General features: G+C 34.6%; 1 protein-coding gene across 1 annotated transcript; it reads right to left on the bottom strand.

The window, feature by feature from the left end:
* Nucleotides 1–8,474: 8,474 nt before the first annotated feature.
* LOC113737434 (protein AGENET DOMAIN (AGD)-CONTAINING P1) lies at nt 8,475–10,983 on the bottom strand. The gene is made up of 6 exons (XM_027264667.1): nt 10,598–10,983; nt 10,415–10,511; nt 9,804–10,047; nt 9,564–9,733; nt 8,917–9,414; nt 8,475–8,756 (listed from the first exon to the last, which is right to left on the bottom strand). The coding sequence occupies exons 1-6, from the start codon at nt 10,981–10,983 to the stop codon at nt 8,475–8,477; spliced, it is 1,677 nt and encodes a 558-aa protein (XP_027120468.1).
* Nucleotides 10,984–17,208: the final 6,225 nt, after the last annotated feature.

The raw sequence follows: 17,208 nt of genomic DNA, 5'->3' as shown, positions 1-17,208 counted from the left end.
CTTTGCACACCTATAGTATTTCTAGTTTTTACCTTTTTCTTGCTTATTGTTTGAAATTTCAAGAGATGGAGTGGTGAGTGGATTTTTCAAGCCATGTGATATGATTTTAAATAAAATTTGATATTATACATGTGCATTTCAGTTGGAAATGGTTTAAGTAGGACCATTGATTATATTTGGGTACAATTTGGCAGGGAGTTTTAGCCCTTTTTTAAGGGGAAACTCTGCCGAAATTTTTCCAAATCATATTTTTTTTCTTTACATTGTTGGTCGAGTGTTTCAAGGGATTTAGAATTCTTCTAATGTGCATTTGATCTTGTTTTTGATATAGGTACCATGGCTTGCACAAGACGATCTCATATTCGCACTCCTTCGCCGTCTTCGAGCGAGGAAAGCATTCTGTCACCTGAGGAGTCACTAATTGAGGAATCTCCCTCACCTGAGTCGCCACCTCGTTCCAGGCGTAAAACAGCGTCCACTAGCCGTGATGAGTCACCTCCAGACTATGATACCACGCGATTCACTTCGCTTGAAAACCAACAGTGGTATGAAGCCGGATTGGACAAGGAGATCATAATTGAGAAGCATCTGGCACCCGAGGTGGATGATCATTACAAGGTGTCCACGGCATTCAAGAGACTTGGATGGGAGAATATACTGAAGTTGCCACGGCATTACTACTCAGACTTGGTGCGGGAGTTTTACGCTAATGTGGAAAATAAGCAGAGCCACAGCGCCAATTTGATTGTCTCTTGGGTCCGAGGCCAGAGGGTGTCCATCCTAAGGAGACCATTGCACGGCATATCAAACTCAAAGATGAAGGAGTGGACGTAAAGCTGACCAAAGAATTCAAAACCCGTGATCCATGGCAAGTGGGAGAAGCTATGGCACGTCTTAAGGGTCAGTACCGTGAGCGAGGAAGTTCGAAAAAGCTCACCGTATATGCCGATTCTTTCGATCCTAGGTACCACTTGATATTCTATCTTTTTGCCTTTAATGTGGTGCCAAAGCGGAGTGGAAAAAGGGAGCTCTGAAATAGCGATCTTTATTTCTTGGACAAGATGATACATGGTGTGGGTCAGCAGCTCACTGGTATCCCTCTTGCCAGTATTATTATCAGCTACATGCGGACCACAACCCGTATGAGAGCCGGCGAAACCTGTTTTGGATTCCCTCGCCTTCTTTCCATCCTATTTGAGAAGCTCAATGTGCCTCTTGGAGCCGCACGAGCTATTGTCACTAAAGCTGCCGATGAAGTCAATGTTTCGTTACTCAGGTCCTTGGGTATCCCTACAGACTTTGGAGCCTCCTTGGTTCGAGACGTTGGAGAAGCGTCGACCTCAACTCAGCCCCCACCTCACACTCAGCAGGAACCGGTTGTTCAAGAAACGGAGGCACAACAGGATCTACCTCCTCCTATTCCACGACCACCCCCTCCTCCGAGATCAAAATGGCAAGAAATCCTCAATGCCATCTGTTGTATGGAGACGAGGGTCATGGAGCGCATCGATCAGCAGGAGAGACTGATGACGGAGCGACTAGAAGGCATGATCGTCGTCTTCGGGCAATGGAAGATATTTCAACATCCGCCGGTCACCTACTCCGACTCCTAATCCTGACGAGGGACATATTGGCACATCTCATGGTCCTCAAGGAGACTGTGGATCCTACTTCTGAGCAGCCATGAAGATTTATTGCCAATTGGACTTTTGCAATCTTTTGTTTCGGCATTTTTCTTTTATTATGTTGAGTTTAAACTTTGAAGTTTTCTTTTTATTTGACTCATCTTGTGCTACTTATGTTTCCTCGTACCCCTTGTTTTATTTTGAACAGAATTTGGATGTTCGTGAGGATTAGAGGATTCAAATTGTATCACCACTTCTTTTGAGGGGAGTAATAGTTTCTTTTATCATCCTCTACAATGAGCACATTGTGCAATTTAAGTGTGGAGGAGGGATTACTTTATCTTATGGGGTGATTGTGTCTTGGAGTGCATGATTTTAGTTGTTTATAGCTTAGAAATGTTGGAATTATATTTGAAAATATTGTCATGAGATTAATTTTCTTGAAATTGAGGTTGCTGGCAGGGAGTTTTGTCCATTTATATGGGGAAACTCTGTCAAAAATTTTTCAAAATATTTTCCAATATTTCATTGCAATATTTTTTAAAAATAATGGCCAAAATGTTCAATTTTAAGTGCCTAATTCTTCCATTGGATAAAATGTTATATGTATTTTGGAAAGGTTTAGTCCTCATTTGGCTAGGAATTAGTTATTATGCAATTAGGATTTTTACATTTTAGAAAGTATATTAAGTTAAGTAAGGAAAATTATGTTTAGAATTTTGCATGTTTGATGATATTTTTCATTTTTACTTAATTTTATAAGTAGGTGATTGATATAGTCAAAACAATGCCAGATTCATCCTGTAATTATGCTTAGAGGGAAGTATGAAGATATTATGTTAAAAAATATATATGTATATATATTATTATTCTATTCCAATGATTCACATACTGAGTAACCGGGGGTTGGCATTTACAAATGTCGACATTCGCGTAAAAAGGTATTGGAATTAAGAGTATGCTTAGCAATTTGTATTAGTGAAATGTTGAGTAACCGAAAATCTTCACCTAAAAGTGTCGATTTTTGCGTAAAACGGCATTGTCACTATTTAAGTAAAATGAAGTATAAATAAATCCCTCTTAGTTATGAAAATTTTGATGGATATGTGATGAGAAAGGCCATAAATTGACTATGTGAATTACTTATTGATGAAATTAGATTAGAATGAGAGATTGAGTTGAATATGTTGAAAATAAGGCATAATTATCTTTCTTTAATTTGATATTATGAGTATTTAGTGTAATCTAAGCAATGGCATAATGATTGGTTTCAAAGTTTTGAGGAATTAAATTTTGACAAAAGTACGTATATTGTTTTATCTCTTGAATCATTGTAGTAAGTTATGTGTAAATTGCTTGAGGACAAGCAATGATTCAAGTGTGGGGGAATTTGATAAGTGAATATTTAACGTACATTTTGTACAAGTTTGGCATGAACTTTTGGTATGTTTTGAGAAGATTAAAGCCATATTTGAACTCTTTTGGTGATAATTGCTTAAATATTGTTTAAGTGTTCAAAACTTGATAAATGAGTGGAGTAACGCATTAATTTTGTGAAATTGTGAAGGATATTGATAGATGGAATTCATGCACGAGATGACGAAAAATGTAAGGATCACCTGGAGGATAAAGTACAAGGATACTAGGAACAAAATTGAAGAAAAAGGAAAGAAATAAAAAACTGGAAATTAACCAGCACGGATCCTCGGATCCGTGTGAACAAATGGCGATCTGAGCCCTTGTTTGTATTTCTGGAGCAATGCATCCGAGGTCATAGGATCTGAGCTCGGATCCATAAGAAAAAGGCCTCGAATCCTTTTTCACCCCTCGGATCCGGGGCTCGGATCTGCCTCTTTCTTCTGCAAGTGGCACAGCTGTTTTTTCTCACTTTTCACACAACTTTCCAGCTATCTTGGGTGAGAGAATTTGGTGGCACGTGTTTCTGCAACAAAAGGGAAGACAAAATGAGTTATTGACAAGTCAAAATAACATTTCTTTTGACTTTCTTTACAAAATCTGAGTGGTTGGAATCATGAAGGAGAAGAAAGCGCCTTTCTACCACCTTTTATGCAGAAAAGCAAGGAGAAGCCAGGGGAGGACCATACGTAGCTAGTTTTTCTTCTTGTAACATTTCTTTTTCTCTCTAGCTAGAAGTTCTTGAGGAAGCACTTAGAGACTTAACTTGTAATCATCTTGTACAAGACATAGCAGAAATTTGAGGGATTCACCATTACTTGGCTAAGCTTTCATTTATCTTTCTTGTACTTGTACTTTATGATGTTTTGCATTAATAAATTTGTGAGTTTGATTGTTATATCATTCATGAGTAGTTAAATTCTTTGTCTAGGGAGTAGATGAAACTTATGACTAAATGATATGAATTGAATGTGATTTACACTAGTTGTATCTTGTATTAACTTGTCTATTTGTGCAGTTGTAATTACTTGTTGTTGTTTGATCACCAATAGCATGTTTATAGTTGTTATTAGTCAATGAGAATTGGTAGTAACAATGGAAAAACATGAGTAGAGCTTGAGTTGTATGTTCATGAAAATAGAGATACACTTAAGTGGATTATCTAGCATTTCATAAAGGAAAACAGAGTAGAAGTAGTATTTCACCATGAAAATAGGGAAAACTGGACTGCTCTAGGCCATTTTATCATGAGAATGAGATTTGGTAATATTGGAAATGAATCCCTGGTTTAACGAGAATAATAACAAGAGGTAAATCTATTCATTTGTGTTGTTTATGCCATAAGTGGAATCTATATCCCTAGATTCAAGTCTTTAGTGAAAAATCTCCATTTGTATCTTTCAATTTATTAACTCAGAATTGTAGACAGTAGCAATATTATTTCTCTGTTCAAATTCATTATAAGTCTAAATAATAGAGAAAATAAGGACCTTGTACTTATAGACATTGCTCCTTGTGGGATCGACCTGATATTTGCCCAAAACTACTAAGCGGCCTGTATACTTGCAGTCCAACGGGTAAAATTCTGAAATAAACTTGCATTAATATAAAAATCCCTTCAGTTCCTTGCATCCTTATTTCGGTCATAGACAAGGTCTGCCAATTAAGCCACATAGTGACCTACACGATATTCAAAATGAACTCGTCTTAGGAAGAGAAACTTAGAACTCGTCTTAGGAAGAGAAACTTAGAGAGACTATTATATGGCCTTAGAAAGAGACAAAGCTTGAGGAAGGAAAACGAGAGAATAATAATTAGGAATAGGCCTTAAATTACGTGCATAACTCTCTTCTAATATATAGAAATCACGAGTCTTGAGCTATGGAAATCTCTCTAGCCAAATCAAAAGAAAAGTGTAGGCATCGCTAGCTAAACATAACAAATAGCAATTGTGGCTTAATATATAGAGTATACTTGCAGAAAATACATTTCATTATATAGGTAATAAAACAACATAGCTACGTTAGTTTACCTATAAACTTGTCATGCTTTTTGGTGAGATCAAAGGATGTGTTGGTGTATGGAATCCAGCTCCAATTAGAGATTCCAAAAAAAAGCAAATTGACATCTGTATAATAGATGCTTGACCAATTAATATAATTACTATTTTCAGGAATTAAAAACAATCAAGAAGAAGAGAGATTAACGTGATCACCTTTTAACTATCTGAAAAGACTTTAGACTTTTTACTTTTTAGTGGTAATGATGGGGGCTAAAGTGTACGTTACCTAGTTTGTTTTGAAATGATGGCATGAATAAAAGAAAAAATATAGAAAGAAAACCTTTATTCTAGGAGTACTTGTTGAAGTCCAGCAATCTCCATTTGTGGTAATTCTGAAAGTATTAGTGGAAATAGTAAATACTCTAGTACGGAACTTATTTCAAACAGCACAGCAAAGATAATAAAATGAGCCCCCAGGGCATATGGCGCAGCGGTTTAGGGGTCGGCCTTGAATTGCTGGTTTCCCCACTGACCGGGGTTCGATTCGTGCCCGCTGCGCTATACATACTGACTCGCTCGGGAAAGCTGTATGGGGCTATCGGCTTCCCTCCGATTTGGTGTGCAGGCTCGGGTCCAAAGGGCTCGAGTCGGGGCATGTTCCGGGTTATCAAAAAAAAGATAATAAAATGATAAATCAACTTGTCTATTGAGCCATACATGCTCATTATTGCATGAATGATTCGAAGACAATATCTATTCAATCACTATTTGACATTTCTAATTGTAATCCAGCTCTACTAATTTCAATCACCATCAGTTTCAATAAATTCATAAATGAACTCGCTCTATGCATAAAAATGTTAAAGTCGTGGGGTGAGCATCACTATGCTCACTGAGTAAAACCTGCCGCCCTTGTTGGACCAAGTATGCTGTTAGTGTAAAGATTTTTTTACACAAGTAGATTTAGATCATGCCATAGAATATGATTTCAAATTTGAAATTCAAATTATACAATGTGGCACACATCCAAGGTTGCTAGTGTAAAAAATCACTACACTATCAGTGCATAAAAAGTTAATTCATATATATATATATATATATTTGCAAATATATATTCACATAAGCATATAAATTATATTAAGAGAAACCCCTCTTTGCACATTGATATAACATACAAAGCTCAAATTCTTTTAGAACAATTATGATCTACTAATTTTCAATACAACTATGATCGCAATTTTACTTGTTTCCTGGACCAAGAAATAGATACAATAAGAGATTGTGAACGCCTGACGCATTCTTTTATTTCCCTTCAATATTGGATTCATATATGTTAGGTAAAGATGCAATGTGGATTTTTTCCATTCAACCAGTTGCACATGTACAAGACTAATCAATATCAGGTTCCTTCCTACCTATATTGTCTTTTAGACTAGTTGCGGACCAATTAAATCATTTGCCCTAGATGTATATATTCACATGAATTACCATTAGCATGAAATATCTCGGGAATCTGCTAATCATGCAATATGAACCCAACTAATGTATCTTATAAAGGTCCAAGAGAATTATAATGAATCAGTGCATCTTTTATTAATGATTAAGTTTATATTGTTTGACATACTCTCAACCAGCAATGATTAATATAATAGCATGTCAAAAGAAAAGAAACAGATGTGTATTGTTGACCTATGATGCTTTTAATAAAATTTAGAATATATAAGTTCATAACCTATTATTGCCTGACGAGATTCATTTGTAAAATCATACTAAGGGTCTAAGTTAATTGTGAATGTATAAAACTTGATTATAAAGAACTTAAGATGGTAAAATTGAACTGCTTACTTGGTTGACGGATTTATGTCGTAGTCAGCCATCCTTCCTCTTGTCCTTGTCAAATCTCTCTCCAGGTGCTTTCTCACTCTCTCTCTCGAGAGTTCACTTATGTGGTTTGCTCATTTGTCAGAGAAAAAAAAATGGTTTACTTTTGTGTTTAGAGTATATACACCCTAAGTTTAATTTTCATGGTATCATTTATGGAGAAAAAAAATGCTTGATTGAAAGGGTAATGTTCTAGTTGGTAATTGGTAATGTTATTGAAACAGAATTTAAAATATTCATGATACTAAATGTATTTTAAATCTCACCATATGGATTAAAGAAAATGGACTAGCTATATTCGTTGAATCTTATGATTAGTGATTAGTAATATGGCTAGGTGTAAGAAAATGATTTTTAAGAAAATGGGTTTGAAAATATTCATGATTCCAAATGTATTTGAAATCTTACTATATGAATTAAAGGAAAAGGAATGACCACATTTGTCAAGCATGAATAGAAGGAAACAAGATAATCAATTTAAATTAGTTTGTGGTTACATTCTTTGATTAACTATTATGGTAGGTTATAAAAAGCATGTGTAGAGTTGATTCCTGTGACTAACTAGTATAGTAATCAATTCAATTCATATGCAGTTATGGCAAGAAGACAAATTAGGTAAAATGACATATTTAATAATAATTTTCCCACTAACTATATTACTAGAGAGTACCAATTGGTTAATGGCATTAGAATACTTAATATTAAATCTCCATAAGAAATTAATATGCATCAAAATATGGGATATTACAATTATAAAAAGATTAAAATTATTCTAACTTTAAAGATCAAGTCTTTTTAATTGTTAGAAATGTTGGTGCCATTTCTAACCAACCCACAACTAATATAGACAAAAATATATATAAACAGCCATATACCAATACATCATTGTAATTACTATTGGATGCACCAATGTCAACGGAGACATATATTATCATCCCATCTTTCAAAAAGGGAAGAAGCGTGCTTCAACTATTGCAAGATGAGAGGAGATGTCTATCAACATAAAATCTCAAACCAAAAGTGTGTGCGCGCTCTCATGCATAGCTACTTTGGTGATCATCGAAGCCTTCCCTATAAAAGCAGATAACCAAAAGAAATTGGTTTGTAAACACACAAGAAAATCCTTGGATAAGTGATTAATGCAAACAATGAAGTTGTTGCAATTACAAAACTATTGACATCTCATCCTGATTGTTACTCTTAAGTGCAGAAGACAAAACAGTTCATGGCCTCGTGCTTCATTTGGTGATAATATAGGCTAATAAATTTGTATTGACAACTTCCTAAGCCATTTTATGTGCATTTGAGAAAAATAATACTGCATAGAGATTTAGCACTAAGATTCGTACCCTCATAGGTCAAATCCATTATTAATTAATCCAATCTCAATGAGGCCTCAAATCAGAATGCTGAAACTCCATGACTTCATTTGTGGTCTCAAAATAAACTTTGTACTTTGAATCGTCGACCACTTTATAGATCTGACCAACCCACCACCCTTCATTGTACCAAGCATCAACATCTTCAAGTGGTTTGAATCGCTCTGTTTGCTAGACAATTGGGGGGCATGGCCTTATGCATAAAGCATCAGCTTCTTCTTTGAGACGTTCAATTTCATCATCAGTCTTCAGAGTTTGATATTCCACTAAATACTTTCCATTTCCTATGGGTTTAACAATAGCTGCAGGATACCAAGAACCCATGTACTCTACTTCATCTCTTTTAAACTCTACCTTCATCCCATTGCAAAAACGCGGAGCCAATTCCACTCCACCAATTTGTCCCCTCAACTTTCCAAGCTTGGATTTTAGTAACTTGGACTTCTTCAGCATCTCAAGAATATTCATAGTCAGCATAGATTTAAAAGAATTCATAAATATCTTTACAACTCCACGTGGGTCCAATTCAGGACATTAGAGATTTCAGAAATGATTTACTGAACTAATATATGCTTCCAAAAGAATTACTAGGTAAGAGCATTTAAATCCATACCCTGAAAGCTGTGATCCATTTTTCCCCAGTCCATTCTTGATGAGGCCGCAAATCATAATGACCAAATTTGATTTCCTCATTTGAGGTCCAGAAATAAACTACATACTTTAAGTTTCTAAGAACTTTGCTAACAAGGCCAACCCACCATCCATCATTATACCATGCATCAACTTTTTCAAGCAATTTATAACTGTCAAGCTTTTGAATATGAGGTGGACAAGGCCTGATGTAAGAACTTTTAGCCACATCTAAAAGGGGTTCAGATTCATCATCTGTTCTCAATGTTTGATATTCAACCAAAAACCTGTCATCTGCAATGGGGTAGGCAATGGCTGTAGTATACCAAGAACCATGGTATCCTTGTTCATCACTCTTGACCTCCACCATCATCCCCTTGTTGAACTTCTCCTCTTCTATATTTCTACTACATTTTATCTTGAGCTTCAAGTCTCTAGGCTTTATCCCCATTTTAGCTGAACTCCTCTGTAAATCAACCACCTGCCACCAAAAAACGAGAAGGGCAATGAAATGAACAATGCTTATCTAGAGCAGTATAATATTATCTTCACATGATGCAGCTTAAAAAATGGAAAAGATTTTCTTGGAGAAAATAAGAACAAGATAAGGAAAATTGGTAAGAATCTTACATTAGGAGCTGCAACCCATTTGTCCTTGATCCAATCCTGATGAGGCCTCAATTGGACATGTTCAAAATCAATTTCCTCATTTGTATTCTCGAAAAAAACCTTGTACTTGAAGCCATCTTTAACTTTGGATATATGACCCACCCACCAACCATCATTATTCCAAGCATCCACTAGTGTAAAAAGGTTCAAAATGCTCAACCTGATGAATTTCTGGGGGACAAGGTCTGATGCATGAAATGCCAGCCTCTTCTTTGAAAAATTGAGTCTCATCCTCTATCATGAGTGTTAGGTATTCCACCAGGAGCTTGGCATTTCCCAAAGATCCAAGCATAGTTGCTTCATACCATGATCCCTGGAAACCTTCTTCATCACTTTTGACCTCCACTGACATCCACTTGTGAAACTTTGGGTAAGATGACTTTTGGTGGTACTTCATCCTCAACTTGACACTTTGCGAAAGGGTATCTGAATCGGGTGAGGGTTTCTGCACATCAACAATTCAAAAGCTAAGCAGACAAATAATAAATTGGGAATGCAATTATGCATCTTTATTTATTCTTGTTTCAGGCTTTATGCATATATGGCTAAACATTTGCAAGCAGTAACAACCTTAAGGAGAAAAGTAAATAGAATACAAACATGGAATGAGTTAAATTATCCACATAGCATAGAAATGGCATGAAATTTACATTGAATTTCACTTTGACTGTTCCTCAAAAATCAACGCCATTATTCTCCATTCTATCAATTAAGAACCAAATGTTTATCTTATTAGAGGAAAAAAGGAAAAAAGAAAGAAAGATAGAAAAATGGAAAGGGATAAGTTAGTGAGTGGGGTAGAAATGGAGTACCTGAAGCTCAAGGGATGGTACCCAAAACCCGTCATCCCAATCCCTAACAACCCTAAGTCCCCACTGCTCTACTTCCTCCACAATGGCACTTTTCCCTCTATCATCATTATCATGATCATGAATACTAGTTGTATTAGCAAGAATGGTGACCGCATACTTAGAGTTCTCCATAATGTCCAAAACCTTGACTTTCCTCCAACCCTTGCTATTTCTATCCCCACAAGGGCCTCCACGAATTCTCCAATTCTAAAGAACCTATGCAACTCCTTGGGTGGCGCCGGCCTAACATCACCAAGGTCCACGAATTCTCTCAGCAGAGGGGTCCGGTTATGATCATCATCATCATCCTTATCCTCATCTTGGACTGCAATGGCTATTGTTCTAAGGGTCTTGAACTCCACATAGATGTGGTTCTTCGGTCGGTTGGTGCACCTGGTGGAGGATGGCTGGAGCACTATTCCTGGAAACCAAACGAAAACTCCATCTTTGTTGTAGGAGTAATCTCTTTTGAGGACTTCCACCCTATCTCCCTTGTGAAAAAGTTGGAGCATCTGTGGTGCTCGTTTCATTTTAATTTACTAGCAGATGATTCACAGGAAAAAAGCAAAAATGCAGAGGAAGCTTTGCCCTTGGAGGATTGCTTCCTTCCACTTCTAGAGAGAGAGAGAAAGGGAGGGAGAACCCACCACTAAACTGTGAACTGTGTATCGTAGTCAGTAGTGTAGTACGCTTACGTATTCTTGTTGGTCAGTTTCGTTTGATCTGGATTCAGTTCAAGAATCAATACTACCATTAATCTCCAATCAAAAGCAAAGATTACTATTTACTAGTAATCAAGAGGAAGATCATGGAGTTAATGGGAATTTCAAGCCTTGTCCCAATTCCCCAATGCATTTATCCAACATATAGTTAAAGCAAAAAAGAAACTCCCCATTAATATTGCCATGCCACCTCCTTAGTTACGTAACTATCTGACATTATGAGAGTGGAAAAAAATTGTGAAAATGGCCCATTTTAAGATGCAAACTCTCATATGTAAGCAAGTTTGGACTTTTCTTATCTCTCTTTCTGATTATGTGATGCTTGTTGAAAGATTGAAACTTAACAAAATATAAACACTCACTTGATAGGAATTGTCTTATTTAACTCTAATAGTGACACTACTTAGAAGAATGTGAAAAAGGTTATAAGAATGAAGAAAACAATCACTCTTTTTAAAGTACATGATGCTACATAACATCGAATGTTTTTGTAAAAAAAAAGCTAGCTAATTAAGACAAGAAGCAGGAAAAGGAATCTTTCTTGACAAATAAATTCCATGTCTTGTACCAAAACTTTTGAATCCAATTAAGACATTTCTTACAGACAAAGGTAGATTAAGTAGTTTTAAAATCTCACTTATCCAAAGAAAAGGAAAAGGGACAAAGATGTGGTTTTTAGGACCTCATTGGTACACAACAAACTTTTTTTTGAAAAAAAGGTATATGAGAGCTTAGTGCATTGTAGTGTTAACGGGTAAAATTGCTTAGTGTAATGTAGCGAAAATCAATGTTTTCAGAACCGGACCGGACCGGCCGGTTCGACCGGTTGGACCGCGAACCGGCCATGTCACCGGTCCGGTCTAATGCTAAAGCCGGAAGTTTATGGAGAACCGTTGAAATCCGGACGAACCGTGCGAACCGTTAAGAACCGTGAACCGGCGGTTTTTTAAATTCTTCAACAAAATATCAAGAATGGTGTAGCTATGATTCGAACCTGGATCTCCAAGTTTGGATATGACAATCTTACCGCTAGACTGTAGTTAGGTTTGTTGAGAATTCTACTTGACTAAAAAATATATTAAAACATCAAGTTCTTCTCTTATTTTTTTTTTCAATTTTTTCTTCTTAACCATTTTTAACCCAAATATCCACAACAAGATTTTCTCAAGTTTTCACCATTATTATTATGTTATTATCTTTAGCAGATTGTAAAAAGTTGAAAATTTCAACTTTTCTTGTTTTCCAACATCTTAGTAAGTTTAATTTTTTTTCTTTTCAAGGCTTTTTTTCTATATTATTATCTTTAGTTGATTTTTTTGCATTTTCTTCTTTTTCCCCTCAATTTTCATATGTTTCCCTCATTTTTGTTTTATTTTTATTTGATTAATTAAGGATGAAATTTTTGCAAAAGTAATGCACATCCGTGTAGGAATTGGGTAGGAATTACAAATAATAACATTGGGCTGGTCAAAAATATGGTAGTTGGCACATAATCGAAGCTATTGATAATTGAATTTAAAATAATTAATGGTATAGGATCATTGAATTTAATATAACATGTTAATTAATTTTTTATGTGTTTAACTGTATATTTGTTTTTCAAAAATTTTTAGTTTTTTTTAGTTTGAGCAATTAGATTTATATTTTTATAATAAAATTTTTACTTTTTCAGCTTAAGTTGATGAAATTGTGAAGGTGGTGTGGTTTCTTATCATGCCACTGATAAAAGTTTGCTATTCAAATGGTTTGTCTTAACTTGAACTCTTTTATGGATTTTTTTAAGGGTTGTAAAAGAATTTCAATATTTAATTTATTTATTTTTTGTGTTTTTATTTGTGATAATTGGTGAACATTTGGATTGTATCTATTTATGTTTATAATGAATTTATGAAAACTTGTGGTGAATTATGATATTTTAATTATATTTATCATTCCATGTTTTATGTATAACTTTTAGAAAATTTATTATTATCATAACTTAAATTAAGTTATGTTGGTAAAGTTCAAGTGTAGAATGAAACATGCTTAGTACTTAACACTAAAAAAAAAAAAAAAAACAGTGAACCTGTGAACCGGCCGATCGGACCGGTCAAACCGCGAACCGGCCATCTCTCCGGTTCACTGACCGGTCCGAGTTTAAAAACATTGGCGAAAATTGTGGGGATACTTGGTAGATGTTGTACTTGCTAAATAACAATATATATGGTGTTAAGCTTATTTACTCCTAACACTGATAAACTTATATTTTATGAGCAAATCAAAATATGTACCTCGTAAATCAAGAAATAATTCAAACTTGAATTGAAGTATTTGGTATGCAAAATTACATAGAAAATCTTTCTATTGATCAACCAACATAAGTCCACTGAAAATCTTCTACTCCTTACTAGGTGGGAGTGATATTTGGTGTAGCTAAATAAAGATTTAATTGAGTAGAATAAAATGAGAATATCCATTTTTCAAGTTCACTTGTGTGGACTATCAGTTAATTTCCGATTTCCCAAGCAAGGAAGCGAGCAAGTTTCTTTCTTTTGAAACTTTTGAATGTGAACTCAATTAATGATTTCAACAGTTTCACTATCTCTTATGCGCTACTGCAATTCAATGGGATTTACACCTTCTTTCCAATTCAAGACGTATTAATTATAGCCCAAAGTTTGCTTTGTTTTTGTTTTTGTTTTTCTGTCCTTTAACATTAAAGCAGTGGTAACCAATGTTGGTGTATTTTAATAAAATCTTAATTTTTCCTTGACCAAATCTTTACAAGGAGTATAATAATTTATTTGAGAGTTATGGGAATTATAATATTGGGAGTTACAATACATTTTGAATGAAGTTATTATACAATTATTTGAATAGGAGTTACAAATCTATTATTTGGTCAAATGAAGAATTATTGAGTCTTTATAAGCCATTCAAATATGAACCAATTTACAAATTAACTACAATTTAGTGTGAAATAAAATACTGTTATACATTGAACTTGGACATTCAACCTATTTTCTAAAGGTTTTTGTAGCCTATAATATAAATAGTGAAGTCCTTCAGAGAATTTCTGATACACTTCTCTCAACAAAAAAGACCATTCTAAATATTATTTTTCTCTACACTCATTTTTTTCTCTCTCATTCTGATTTTCTTTGGGCAAAGTAAGATATTGGGAAGCTTTTGCTTCTGTTGGTTGTGCAGATCAAAGGGAAGCAACATCCATAGAGTTGGGCTGTTGTATCCCGCAGGCGGCGCTCTAGACCTTCTGTAACGGTTAAAAGAAATTCCGTAGGGGTGCATATCGTCTTAAAGAAAATGTTCTATGTGCCTCAATCGTACCAAACTTTTTAGTAGCTGTCAAATTCAAGGTGGTTAACTTGAAGATTAGAAGTTGCTCGTGTACTATCCTCCAACAATTTTAAGACGACACTCAAATGGAAAGCAACACTAATTGTACTGTCCCTACACCGGTTGAAAGTTCTATAAATCTCAACAAGCCTTTCAAGTTCAATGGCGAACACTTCAAAAGATGGGCTAAAAAAAGTACTTTTCTACCTATGGATGGAAAAAAAATGAGAAGATCTCAATCAATGAGATATATAAAAGATTGCTTGTGAAGAAAAAATCATCAAAAAAGGAAGTTGTTGAATTCCATTACTTGAATTATCTATTATATAATCTTTTTAATGAAGTTTGCAATTTTTGTGAAATTTTTTATCCTATTACCAAAAGTTTTGGAAGGCTTAATAGGAAAATATGGCACCAGAGAAGTAGATCTAAAGGAGTTTGAATTACTGAACAATTACAACTCGTTGCTGCACTAGACAAGTTGCTACCGTCATTTTGGAAGAAATTTTAAAGGCGCCTTCTTAAAAAGTAAAAGTAAACTTCCATTGGGTATGATTAATTGGGTCATTGACTTTAATTGCAGTAGATATATACTCCATTGCATGTTACAAAGTTGTAACAAATAGTGGGGGTTCATAGTAGTTTTCTATGCTAATATGCAAAGAACTTGATCTTTGAATGTGATATGTGTTTAGTTGGATATCATTAAAACACTAAACTAGTGGGGGTTTTTTCTTTGTTAAAAATTAATGCAAAGAATCCGATATACTATTAAAGATTCTCAATGACATGGATTTTCATTGTGAATAACAAAAAAAAAAATGAACGTATAGAACCTCATGTGGTGCCATGTTATTTTCACAACTTGTGCGTATGAATTTTAAAGTTGGAATGAAATGCAATGTTAAATGACATTGAGTATCATGCTTTTGGATTTCTTAATTCTTTTCTTCAGTTTGTGCAGATGGATACACCCTCAAAAGTGTGAATATAATGTGAAGGCACTTGTCGTAAATATTTCATATTCTTGCGAAAAGAAATTCTATGAAAATTTCATGGAGACTGCAAAAATGATTCCTAGTAGGTTTATGGACTACTAGCCTACTAGATGAAATTGAATATTATTGTAAAATAAAATAGTTTCTAGTAGGGGTCATGTTGATGATTTCTAGTGAGACTATTGGCTACTAATAAAAAAAATGAAAATATTAGGCCTTCACTTGAAGTGAATATAATTGCTTGTATGGCAATTATGTGAGAAATATTCTCACAAAATATTGGTTTTACCATACATTATTGTGCTACTTGATGAAATAATTTGACTTGAGTGTCAATGAGATCATATTTATGTGATGGTGTTATAAATATAGACCATATGAGATGAAAAGAATATCTCGTGGATCCATTATTGAAAGCCCTAGCTAGTGAACAAAATTTTCAAATATCAAGGGGAATGGGACTTGAGCCTAAAAATTATTAAATTGGAACCATCTATGAGGATACAACTACCTAGGGACTGAAGATCCCAAAAATTAGGTGAGGGACAAACGAATCATAGATTGGTTTGGATGGAAAGCATGCATATATTCCCTCCCTATGGTGTAAAGCATGCTCGTAATTCTATGACAATGATAAGATTAAGATTTGATATAAATCTTGTAATGAGTTCTGTAGCCCTTTATGGGTGGGATGCCTAAATTATAGGGGTATTCTTGATAAACTCACCTATATGAATGTTGAAGTCAAGACCGCTTCCTATGAGAATTTAGCTAATTCTCTAAAGCGCTCATGAATCTCGGATAAAGCATAAGGCCGTAATGTGCTAGCTTAAGAAACTTGTTAATTAATATCTTGAATATCATGTGTGTGACATAATCTTACATATCTTAAAGTAGTCTTAGTTTCTAGGCTTTAGTCCACTTTGACTCTAATATGGGGATTATGGAAACACTAAATGAAGGTTTCAAGGCAATGCCACTTTCATTATGCATGATGTTCTCACTTTGCCCAAATTTTTTTATCTCTTTCAGATTTTATTACAATAAGTGGGGGAATGTTGGTGTATTTTAATAAAATCTTAATTTTTCCTTGACTAAATCTTTACAAGGAGCATAATAATTTATTTGAGAGTTATGGAAATTATAATGTTGGGAGTGCAATGCATTTTCAATAAATTTATTTTACAATTATTTGAGTAAGAGTTACAAATGTATTATTTGGTCAAATAAAGAATTATTGAGTCTTTGTAAGCCATTTAAATATGAATCAATTTACAAATTTTACAAATTAACTACAATTTAGTATGAAATAAAAAACTATTACACATTGAACTTGGACATTCAACCTATTTTGTAAAGGTTTTTGTAGCTTATAAATAGTGAAGTCCTTTAGAGAATTTCTGATACACTTCTCTCCACAAAAAAGACTATTCTAAATATTATTTTTCCCTACACTTATTTGTTTCTCCCTTATTCTGATTTTTTTGGGCAAAGTAAGATATTGGGAAGTTTCTACTTCTCTTGGTTGTGTAGATCAAAGGGAAGTAACAACAACAGAGTTGGGCTGTTGTATCCTGGTGGCGGCACGCTAGACCTTCTGCATCGATTTAAAAAAATACCATAGGGGCGTGTATTGTCTTAAAGAGAGCATTCTACGCACCTCAATCCTACCGGATTTTTTAGTAGCTGTCAAATTCAA

This window comes from Coffea arabica, chromosome 3e, assembly GCF_036785885.1.
Source record: "Coffea arabica cultivar ET-39 chromosome 3e, Coffea Arabica ET-39 HiFi, whole genome shotgun sequence".
Classification (NCBI taxonomy): Eukaryota; Viridiplantae; Streptophyta; class Magnoliopsida; order Gentianales; family Rubiaceae; genus Coffea; species Coffea arabica.
Note: the sequence above shows the minus strand (reverse complement) of the source record. Positions and strands in the feature narration are given on the sequence as shown.

What these genes read in the sequence shown, in the direction of transcription:
- LOC113737434 (XM_027264667.1), bottom strand. Translation starts at nt 10,983, where the DNA reads ATGAAACGAGCACCACAGATGCTCCAACTTTTTCACAAGGGAGATAGG. An exon ending in AATGGGTTGCAGCTCCTAAT is followed by an intron (nt 9,415 to 9,563) that starts GTAAGATTCTTA and finishes TTTTGGTGGCAG; the next exon opens with GTGGTTGATTTACAGAGGAG. An exon ending in AATGGATCACAGCTTTCAGG is followed by an intron (nt 8,757 to 8,916) that starts GTATGGATTTAA and finishes AATATTCTTGAG; the next exon opens with ATGCTGAAGAAGTCCAAGTT.